This window comes from Pelodiscus sinensis, chromosome 28 (genome assembly GCF_052426305.1).
Source record: "Pelodiscus sinensis isolate ZL-2025 chromosome 28, ASM5242630v1, whole genome shotgun sequence".
Classification (NCBI taxonomy): Eukaryota; Metazoa; Chordata; order Testudines; family Trionychidae; genus Pelodiscus; species Pelodiscus sinensis.
In genome coordinates, this window is record NC_143079.1 from 12,168,029 (window position 1) to 12,178,529 (window position 10,501).

A 10,501-nucleotide genomic window follows, 5' to 3' on the forward strand; every position below is an offset into this window, starting at 1 on the left:
CTGCTTTTGTCTTTTAGATTTTTGTAGACGTTAACATCCACTAAGTTGGACTTATGAGATAAATGTTGGCACAAATTGAATCATTTCACCTTTTGTAACAGCAAAAATATTACAGCTCTATGCAGTCAAATGAGTCAGTTCAGAAAGATGTGTGGGTTTTTTACCACTCACTTACATAGCAGCCATTCCCCATGCGAATTTCACATATGAACGCTGTCAGTGCACCGGCCACTGCTGGAACAGAGAGTCTAAATTGTGAGAGCATGAAAGCAGTAAGAACTGGCAAAACAGCGTGGTGGGGTGAAATGTGCAGACTCGGGTATCTTGCCATGCTAATTAGCTGATCACACTGGTTTTAAGTATTTTCAGTCTGCTGGAGAACTGGCTTTTTTTTTTTCCTTTCTTTCAAAACTTTGATTCTGAAGAGCTCTCAACAGTGCTATATTTGTGTAAACAGCAAACCCAGTGTATCAGTCTCTCTACATAGTTTGGCTTTCTAAACCTCTGAGACAGTACTACTGAGAGCAGAACAATGAAAATTTCACAAGGGGCTCCTGCATCAAACATTGCCAAACTGAAAATATTTGACACTGGTGTTGCTCAGGAATAGGGTCCAACTGTGGTGTCTGCAATTAACAAAGTGTTATGTTGGAGAGGGTTGACGAGAGATGAGAATTACTGAAGTGTTGAAAAATGTCAATAGGATGCTGGGGGCAGTATGGTCAATTCACTCCTGTTTGCATGTAAATGTCAGTGGAAGGGCTCCTGAGTTTGTAGAATTTTAATTTAATTTTCCATTCAAAAATATATTTTAGGGGAACATCTTATTTTGCCAAGTTTGGAAATAACTTTGTTAGACTCTACTATCAAGCAAAGGCCTAAATTGGAATTTGGCCCTGGGATTTTTGCTCAGGATTCAGTTCTGTTTTTTGTATTGCACACCAAGAGGGAAGTGGTTGGGGGAAACAAGCAATCCCAGTAATGCAGACATTTCCCTAGGGTTTATTATACTTGATTTAAAAAAAATCCGTGACCATAACCCATGTTCAGCTGGCAGCAGCCATCCTCAGTGCCACAGCAGCCTCTGCCTTGGCTCAGCTGGGATTCTCTGGCATGTGCTGTGGATCTGTAGCAAAGCTTCGTCAGTTACAGCACTGACATTCAGCAGGATCCAGGGATGAAAAGAGCATCACGGCTGTCACCATGTGAGGGAATCCTGGGAGCTGAATTAAGGTGCAGGCTGTGTGAGTTGGGTGCCTTGCTGTGACCCCATGGGCTGTCTGGGGCTTGTGTGCCTCTACCTTGTGCTAGCACAGGGAATTCAGCCTTGTGAGGGCTCAACCCTCCCACAGGCTTGAGGGCCAGCACAGGAAATGCTCCTTGTGCTAGGTGGGCTGGGGCAGGGGCAGGGGCATACTCTGTACTAACACTATGTGGCTGTGTGCAGAGTGAGTGGGTGAGATGTGCCCACCCTGGGCACTAAGTGACTCCAGGACTAACCCCCCTGCCACTTTTAATGCTGCCGCTGGGCTTCCCCGTGTGGGGCAATAATCACAGTGCACTAAACTGCTGTTGCAGGCAAAGGTGCAGGGCCTGTCCTTCCCTTAGCATGCTGGGGGGGGGGGACTGTCCCAGCTGCTCCAGGGGCAGTACCCTCCTCCGGCCGGCTCAGACCAGGAGGGCCACTGGACTGCCCCCACTCAGCCCCCTCCCCATGGGGAGCAGTGTGGTTCTCCTGGGCCTTGTGGGCTACAGCCTGAATGACTCCAGCTGGAGCTGCTCACCCATTGCTCCCTGCAAGCCAGCCAAAAGCCAGGGGCTCTGCAGTGCTTTCACCTGGGCTGGAGGCTTATGCAGGGGAACCCACGTCACTGTTGCCCAGAGGCAGGCCTGCTGGGGAATTCAGTGACAGCAGGAAAGCCTGGAGCCACCCATGAGGAGAGAGGGGTCCCCAGGCCAGGGAGCGGGTGGCTGTGGAGCTTGGTGCCTTTGACGGACCAAGGGAAGGGGGGGAGAAAGAGACCTCTTTCAAATTGTAGAAGCTGCTGGTCTCTCATCCAAACTGCTTCCCCACTCCCACCCTGCAGAGCCCTTCTAGGAGTGCACTTCCTGGGCAGCTGAGGACTTCTGGCCCCCACTCCCTACAGCCCCATCAAGAGCCCCAGCAGCCTGCTGAGCGCAAGGGGAGAGGTAGCTGCCTTGTATGGGGTGGTACCAGCTCAGCAGTGAGGGGACCTCTGGCTCCAGGCCTCCCCCCACCCTCAGCACCAGTTGAACGTGCGCCCCACCAGGCTGAAGAAGTGCTTGTTGTGGGCACTGAAATAGGTGCAGAGCTGCTCCAGCACCAGCTCAGGGATGGGAGGGTGGGGCCGCCCCTTGGACTCATCCAGGCAGCGCTGGTGAGCCCCAGCCCGCAGGCAGTAGAAGCCCTTGGTCTGGTTGAAGTAGAAGTTGTCAGGGCCCAGCCAAGGCATCAGGCCTAGGAACTGCTCCACCCGGCGCAGCTCCCCCAGGGGCTCGCGGACCAGGCTGCCCCCGTCTACCACGTGGATGTGGGCCAGGGGGAAGAAGGCCAGCCAGCGGGCCAGGTGCAGGGCATAGAGGCTGCGCTGGATGGCCTTGTAGCGGGGGTTGAGCTGGCCCTGCAGGAGCAGGAGCTGCTCCAGAGCTGGGTAGGGCTTGCGCCGGGCCTGGCGGTTGTGCAGGACCTGGGTGTAGTCTGACACCAGCCGCTCCACCGGGTCACGCACAATGAGCAGCAGCCGCACGCTGGGGTCCATGGCGTGCATGCGCTCGGGGGCCTGCAGGGAGGAGAAGTAGCCCGGGGTCTTCTCCAGGGTGAGCTGGCCGGGGCGGGTGAAAGGCATCTGCTGGCGGTACCAGCCCAGCCCCCGCTGGTAGTTCTCCTCCACGTTGAAGAAGTGCACCTCGGCGGGAGCAGCGGCTACCTGGGGGTGCAGCATCAGCATCTCCAGCAAGGCCCGCGTGCCCCCCTTCCTCACCCCAATGATGATGCACTGGGGCAGGCAGCGCTGCCGGCTGCGGGCTGGGCATGCAGACGTGTTTCCCGACCACTGAGCCTCCTGGGCCCAGGGCTCCAGCGTCCCGTGTGCCAGAAGCTGCCCCCAAGCCTCAGCCAGCACGAGCAGCCAGCCGGCCCACCAGCAGGCCATGTCTGCCCCCATCCCCATGGGCATAAGCAACGGGGACAGCCCAGGGTCTTGGCAGGAACTGGTGGGTGTGGTGCTGAGACCAGAGGCTGCTTAGCTCACATGTAGCCCCCTCCCATGGGGGCAGGGCTTCTCTTGGTTCCAAGCAGGGGCTCTGCCAGCTGTCTCCACTCTGGAGGGCAGTGGCTGCTGCACATCTGGAAGGATTCCAGCCCCCGGTCTGATTATCTCACTGGCTCTTCCATGCTAGGTGCAGCCAGGGCCCAGCTGCCAGCCATCTGCAGGAAGATGGGGAGAAAGGGCCTGGCTTAGCGGAAGCAGTTCTGGCCAGTGAGCGCCAGGGCAGCATGTGGAGGCCAGCTAGAAGGGGGCAGGGGAGAGACCAGGGCTAGCCGGAGCCATCCCCACCCGAGTTCAAACTCCAGCCAGCAGCTCACGGGGCCTCAGCTTGGGGTGGGGGTTGGAGCAGGGGACCAGGTAGGGGACAGGAGGTGGTGGCAGATGCTGCTCCTGTCCTCTGCTCTGCCCCTGTGGTGGGCGCACACAGTGTGACAAGGGAACAGCTGAGCAGCGTGCAGGGACTTCCATCCCCCTCCCCCCCCCCCCGGCTCAGCCCCCCCCAGCCCAGGCCAGGGCCACCAGCTCTAGGAGGGGCACTGGGGGGAACCTGCCCTCGCGTGGCCCTATTGGCATTGCAGTGTCAACCATGTCCAGCAGCTGTGATCATAAATAGCCCCCCCCCCCTCTCTGAATGCAGGGAGGTAGAAGAAAGGACTCTGCTCCTCACTCAGGTGTGTGTGGGGGGGGGGGGCTTTCATTCCAGCCTGGTGAAGCTGCTGTAGGGGGGGGGTTGCAGGCTGCTGGGCGTGGCAGCCCTTCCCTGGCTAGCCGGCCCAGGCTGTGCCCACCCCATGGCAGGTGTCTTCTCAGCAAGTGCAAGACCCTTCCCAGCTGCAGCCGAAGGGCTGGGCCCTGCCCCCTCCCCGGGCTGAGCTGACACGGCGCAGGTGTGCACATCCCATTGCAAATCTGCCCTCAACAGGCCCTGGAACACACATCCCAGGGCTGGTACAGAGGGACCCCGCCAAAAGAGCCAGGACTGGCCAGACCAGCACCAGGCACTAAATAGCACCCCCTGGGCAGGCCTCTCCTGGCGCAGAGCGCCCAGCTGGGGGCCACAGGCCCTGCAGAGCACATGTGCACACACAGCTGGCCCCCACACCACAACCAGGCTCTGCAGCGGGTGCTCAGAGCCCCCCGCCCGTCACACCCAGAACCGCTGGCGGGCACCAAGCTGGATGGAAAGACCCCACCTGCACCCCACCCTGCAGAGGCAGGTGAACCCCTGGTTGTTGTCAAGCTGTCCGCAGGAAGCGGGGAGATCCCCAAAGCTCTGCTGGAGGCTCTCAGCTCTGCACCCCCGCCCCCGCTGCTCAGACACAAACACCCACCGCACACGCCCAGCCAGCCCCTGCCCCCGGGGAGCTGTGGCTCCAGCTGAGCGGGGCACAAAGACGCATTTCCTCCTTCCTGCCACCCTAAATGAGTCCCAGGGGCTGGCGCCTGGCGCTTGCTGCCTGCCGCTGTTGCCCCTGGGAGTCCGGCTGGCGTCACTGCCGCTGTTGGGCCCCATGTCCCGGCCCCCAGGGGGCAGGTGTTGCCACAGCCGCCGCTGTTAGCCCCTCCTGTGAACAGCAGCACCCCTGCCAGGAGGGGCCAGAACAGTGGCTGGGGAGGGGCACGGGAACACCTGCTGAGACCCAGACTCCTCTTCCTGAGCAGCCAGGAGGGGCTGTAGCTTGGCCGGTGCCCCTAGTCTAGCAAGGGGGGTTAGATGCCCAGCCCCAAAGTGTCTGCCTGGCTCTGGGAAACTGAGGCACAAGGTGGACAATCCCGGTGCTGCAAGTCCTGCCCGAGAGACACTCCCCAGTTACTCCCAGTGCAGGAAGGCGTTACCCAGCTGGGGGGTGGGCAGCCCAGCTGGCCTGGGGAGTATTGGCGTCCGTGCACAGCTGGCTTCACCCCAACCCAGGGACAGCTCGGGCCGCGGCCGGGTCTGAAAGGGCCAATGTGCTGGGCCTGAGGCGCCAGCCAGCACCGTGGCACAAACCCCTGTGGAAGGGCCCAGACCCTGCCCCCGCAGGGCAGACACGCCCCACAGCCCCCTGCCAGTGGGCCCCGGCAGAGAGCCAATATGATCTCCCCATCCCGGGGGGGGCCCGTCGCTGGGGACACTGTTTGGCTCAGTGACTTGCTGCTCCCCTGGGGAACGACCCCCTGTTCCTAGTGGGAGTGGGGGGCAGCACCCACTGTCACCGTGGTAATGGAGTGCCGTTAAAGGGACTGGAGCGGGGGGGGGGGAGGGAAGAAGCCAGACCCTCGGTAAAGGGGATGGGGGGGGGCTGGGCTGCAGCACATGCAGCTCTCCCCAGCCCCCCCCCCCACATTGTGCCAGGGCCTGAGGGGGGAGCAGGGGCCCAAGAATCCAGGCAGCGGAGGGGCATTTAGACCAGGGCCTGGCGGCTTAGTTCTGAATGTGGAAAAACCTGCCCCCCAGCACCTCTGCCCTTAGGCACTGAGCCCCCGCCGGGCCCCGGCCCAGCCACCGCTCCCCAGGACAGCACCGTAGCCAGGGCAGAGCCGCCTCCTGCCCCACTTGTCCCGAGGCCACCTCCCTGAGCCCCCCAGCCCTGGGCACAGGCTGCCTGGCAGGGTCTGCTCGGGCCCCTCCTGCCCTCCACTCGCGGGAGACGCGGCGATCAGCCCCAGCCCCGGAACCCTGCCCCCCCCCCCATCGCCCCGCACTCGCAGCTGCTCGGGCCCCGGCTCCCTGAGTCAGCCCCGCAGGTCCCGCCCCGGGCGCTTCGCTGTCACTTAGCCCGCCCCCGCCTGCCTCAGTTTCCCCCACTCCCTGGGTGGTCCCTGGCAGGACCCAGCTTGGCCCGGGAGCGGGACGGGAGGCTGCAACTCACGGGCTGCTCCGGAAGCGGAGCGGAGCGAATGTCGAGCCGAGCCCGCCGCAGGGACCGGGCCCAGAACCGCCGACCCGCCCGATCGGGAGTCCGCGCTGCTGGGGGAGCCGGAGCACGCGTCTTTGTAACCGCGGCCCCGCCCCCCGAACAGGCCCCGCCTCTGGCCCCGCCCACGATGCAGCGTCCAGCCACTGGGGCCGGAGGAGCAAAACGACGGGGGGGGGGGGATGGGAGGGGCGTGACGGGGACGCTCTGGGAAGGGGAGGGGGGAGCATTGCGGACTGTCACCCGCCCCCTGCCCCACCCCACCCCACCCCACCAGCCCCCAGCCTCCCACCTGCCATCCCATGCGCCCCCAACACCCCCACCCCACACCCACCAGCCCCTGCACCCCCTAACATCCGCACCCCACCATGCCATGCCACCCCCCTAACATCTCCACCTCTACACCCCTACACCCTCCACCTGCACCCCACACCCTGCCATCTCCTGCAGCCCCAACACCCCCTACCTCTACACCCCCACCCCCACTCCCCATCCGTCCCCACCCTGCCCTCCCATGTGCCCCCAACACCCCCAGCCACATATCCACCTGCTGCCCCTCTCCACAAAGACCACCCCAATCCCCCCATCTGCTCCCCCACATGACCCCTATTCACTCCCCCTCCACACACACTTGGCCTTACTGGGGCGAGCCCGGTCCCTGCTTGCCCTGGTGCAAGTGGCACTTACCCTTTTCATGGTGGGGCTGCGTCATCAGCACCATGCTACAGAAAGGGAAACTGAGGCAGGTGGCATTTATCCCAAAGCCCACAGCAAGTCAGACCTGGGGCGGGGGGAGGGCAGGGGGAACCCAGGAGTTTTAGCTCCCAGTTCTGTGCTGTAAACACAAAAGGCAGGGATGCAAAGTGCAGGCCAAGGGGCAGAGCGCCCTCCCCAGCATCCAGGTACGGTCCCTCCTCGGGGGGGGGGCTATGTGGGGCTATGTGTATTCCCACGGCCCATCTCCCGGGCCCCTGGACACGGCCCTGCCCATCCTACCATCTGGCAAAGTGGACGCTTTCCCTTTAAACAGCCCAGCTCTTCCCAGCCCCCCATGGGGGGGGGGGCTGCCACAATTACACAGAATCACCCGCTCAGGTTCACCCGCAGTTCACCATCCACTGACCTGCCCCTCACCCTCCCTGGGGCAGCGGGTGCTAAATAATTAAGGGAGGCTTCAAAACTAGTGTCAGGAGACACACTCCCCCCCCCTCCTCCCCGCTCCCTCCCCCCGCTGTGTTCCAGCTCAGCCCCTGGCTGCTCTGAGGGAGGTGGGCCCCGGCGCTGGGCCCTGCTCGGACCAGCCCTGCCACGAAGGAGCTCACAGCCTAACAAAGGGGAAACCGAGGCACAGGACGACTACATGGCTGCAGTCACCTAGGAAGCCTGTGGCAGAGCCAGCTCAGCTCTGACCCCCAGCTAATGCCACCCCCCCTCCCCCGCCCTTTTCCCCACCTGCCCGTCTCTGCTGCTCACCTCAGGTATCCTGCAGCCCCATGGCTTAGGCACAGCACTGCCCAAGTCCAGAGGCAAGTCCCTGTCCCATTGCCTGGCTAAGGGCCCAGCCCCATAACCAGTAGGACGGGGGGAGGGATCTTTTCATTCAGCCTATGGGTCAGGAAGGGGGCAGAGGCTTCCCATGGTTTGGGGGCTGGGGGGTTGGAATGCCAGCCCCTGAGTCCCAGCACCTAGTCAACTCCCCTGGATTTCCCTACACCCCCCAGTTTTGTGAGCTATGGTGCCATACAGCCCACCTTCACCCCTCAGCAGCCCTGACACCCCCCTGTAAATTCGAACCCCCCCATTTCAATTCCTGGGGAGGCCAATGCTGCAGTAGCCCGATGGCCCCGCTGGGGGAGGCCGTGGCCGCGTGGCGCTTGCCCGCTGAGGCAGCTGCGGAGCCCAGGGTGCGCAGCTGAGTCATCCCTGCCCTGGCCGGGCTGCCCATGCAGAGCCTGTGGGGCGAGAACCCACCGCTGGTGCCAATCCCTGACTGAGGGGCAGCGGTGGCTTGGCACCACCAGCAAGCACCTCCCAGGCCCCCGCACTGCACCGGTGCCAGGTTCCAACAGGGGGTGTCTGCCCTTGGCCCCTCTGTGCTGCCTTCCCCAGCCAGCCCCCCACCCCGGCCCCAGCTGCCCGCTGCGGCCGCCCCCTGCTCACCGCCCCTAGAGATACTAACAAAGCCTGGCCCCCGTAGCTAATGCAGGGAGCAGCTTGCGCCCCGTTTCATGCTTGGTTATCTGCTGGCTCTGCACGACTGGCCACTGGGAAGCCTGAGGGGGGAGGACGAGCAGGGGGACTCCGCACCTCCTGCCTCAGCAGTGTCAGCCAGGGAAACTGAGGCACAGGTGGGCAGTACCGATCACCAGCGCTCCGGGGGTGGACATAGGCCCATGGCCTCCAGGACAGAAGCCGGGTAGGGCTCAGGAGACCTCGACTCCAACGCATGGGCAAGTCCCTGCCCCCCTGGGCCTCACTTTCTCCATCTATCCACGGGGCCTATGATCTGCCCATGGGCTCTCCAGCCTGGGAATGATGGGGAGACTACAGCGGGTTATATTGAAAGGTGAACTGTCAGGTTGGAGGAAGGTTACTAGCGGAGTTTTGGGGATCAGTTTTGGGGCCAATTTTATTTAATCTTTTTATTGCTGACCTTGGCACCACAAGTGGAAGTGTCCTGATAAAATTTGCAGATGACACAAAGTTGGGAGCTATTGCCAATTCAGAAAAGGATCGGGATATCATACAGGAAGATCTGGATGATCTTGTAAATTGGAGTGATAGCAATAGGATGAAATTTAATAGTGAGAAGTGTAAGGTTATGCACTTAGGGATTAATAACAAGAATTTTAGTTATAAGCTGGGGACACATCAGTTGGAAGTAACGGAGGAGGAGAAGGATCTCGGAGTCCTGGTTGATTATAGAATGACTATGAGCCGCCATTGTGACATGGCCGTGAAAAAGGCTAATACGGTCTTGGGATGCATTAGGCGAGGTATTTCCAATAGGGATAAGGAGGTGTTAGTGCCATTATACAAGGCATTGGTGAGACCCCATTTGGAATACTGTGTGCAGTTCTGGTCTCCCATGTTTAAGGAGGATGAATTCAAACTGGAACAGGTACAAAGAAGGGCCACTAGGATGATCCGAGGAATGGAAAACCTGTCTTATGAAAGGAGACTCAAGGAGCTTGGCTTGTTTACTTTAACCAAAAGAAGGCTGAGGGGAGATATGAATGCTCTCTTTAAATATAGTAGAGGGATAAATGCCAGGGAGGGAGAGGAATTATTTAAGCTTAATACCAATGTGGACACAAGAATAAATGGATATAAGCTGGCTAGTAGGAAGTTTAGACTTGAGATTAGATGAAGGTTTCTAACCATTAGAGGAGTGAGGTTCTGGAACGGCCTTTCAAGGGAAGTAGTGGGGGCAAAAGATCTATCTGGCTTCAAGATTAAACTAGATGGGTTTATGAAGGGGATGGTTTGATGAGATAACATGATCTTGGTAACTAATTGACCATTCATTATCAGTGGGAATAGGTCAATGGAGGGATGATAGGAGTTACTATAGAGAACTTTCTGGGTGTCTGGCTGGTGAGCCTTGCCCACATGCTCAGGGTTTAGCTGATCGCCATATTTGGGGTCGGGAAGGAATTTTCCTCCAGGGTAGATTGGCAGAGGCCCTGGAGGTTTTTCGCCTTCCTCTGTAGCATGGGGTACAGATCACAGCTAGAGGATTCTCTGCATCTTGGGGTCTTCAAAGTATTTGAAGGCTTCAATATCTGAGATATAGGTGAGAGGATTATTCTAGGAGGGGTGGGTGAGATTCTGTGGCCTGCACTGTGCAGGGGGTCAGACTAGATGATCATAATGGTCCCTTCTGACCTTAAAGTCTATTGGTCTATGGGCTGACAGAGGCTCACGGCACACAGGGCAGAGGGCAGACGTACCATCCTGCTGCAGGGCGACCTGGCCCGGAGCCACCGTGTGCTGGCACCATGTGGTCTACCCATTTGCTCACAGACACTGCTAGGAGCCGGGAGCCCCGACCCCCCCCAGGATGCAGATGGGAAGCGTTGGGTCAGGCCCCAGCATGGTGACGTCCCTGGGGTGAGCAGGCTGGGTCCCCCCTGGTCCCACGCTGGGGGAGCAGACTGGGTCCCCCCCAGCCCAGCTACAGCAGGGCAGAGGCCCTGTGCCTGAACTGATGGCTGCAGGGCAGACAGCCCCCAGGCGCAGCCAAAAGGCCTTGTGCAAGGGGGAGGCCGCCAGTTTGCGGCGGGGTCATGGCAGGAGCCATCATGAAATATT

At 60.3% G+C, this 10,501-nt stretch overlaps 1 protein-coding gene across 1 annotated transcript; it reads right to left on the reverse strand.

The window, feature by feature from the left end:
• Positions 1-548: 548 nt before the first annotated feature.
• Positions 549-6,285, reverse strand: LOC102444953 (heparan sulfate glucosamine 3-O-sulfotransferase 1-like). The gene is made up of 2 exons (XM_075911123.2): positions 6,143-6,285; positions 549-3,448 (listed from the first exon to the last, which is right to left on the reverse strand). Exon 2 carries the CDS (start codon positions 3,195-3,197, stop codon positions 2,262-2,264), a length of 936 nt encoding a protein of 311 aa, XP_075767238.2. The 5' UTR covers positions 3,198-3,448; positions 6,143-6,285; the 3' UTR covers positions 549-2,261.
• Between the last annotated feature and the right edge of the window lie 4,216 nt (positions 6,286-10,501).

What these genes read in the sequence shown, in the direction of transcription:
- LOC102444953 (XM_075911123.2), bottom strand. Translation starts at nt 3,197, where the DNA reads ATGCCCATGGGGATGGGGGCAGACATGGCCTGCTGGTGGGCCGGCTGG.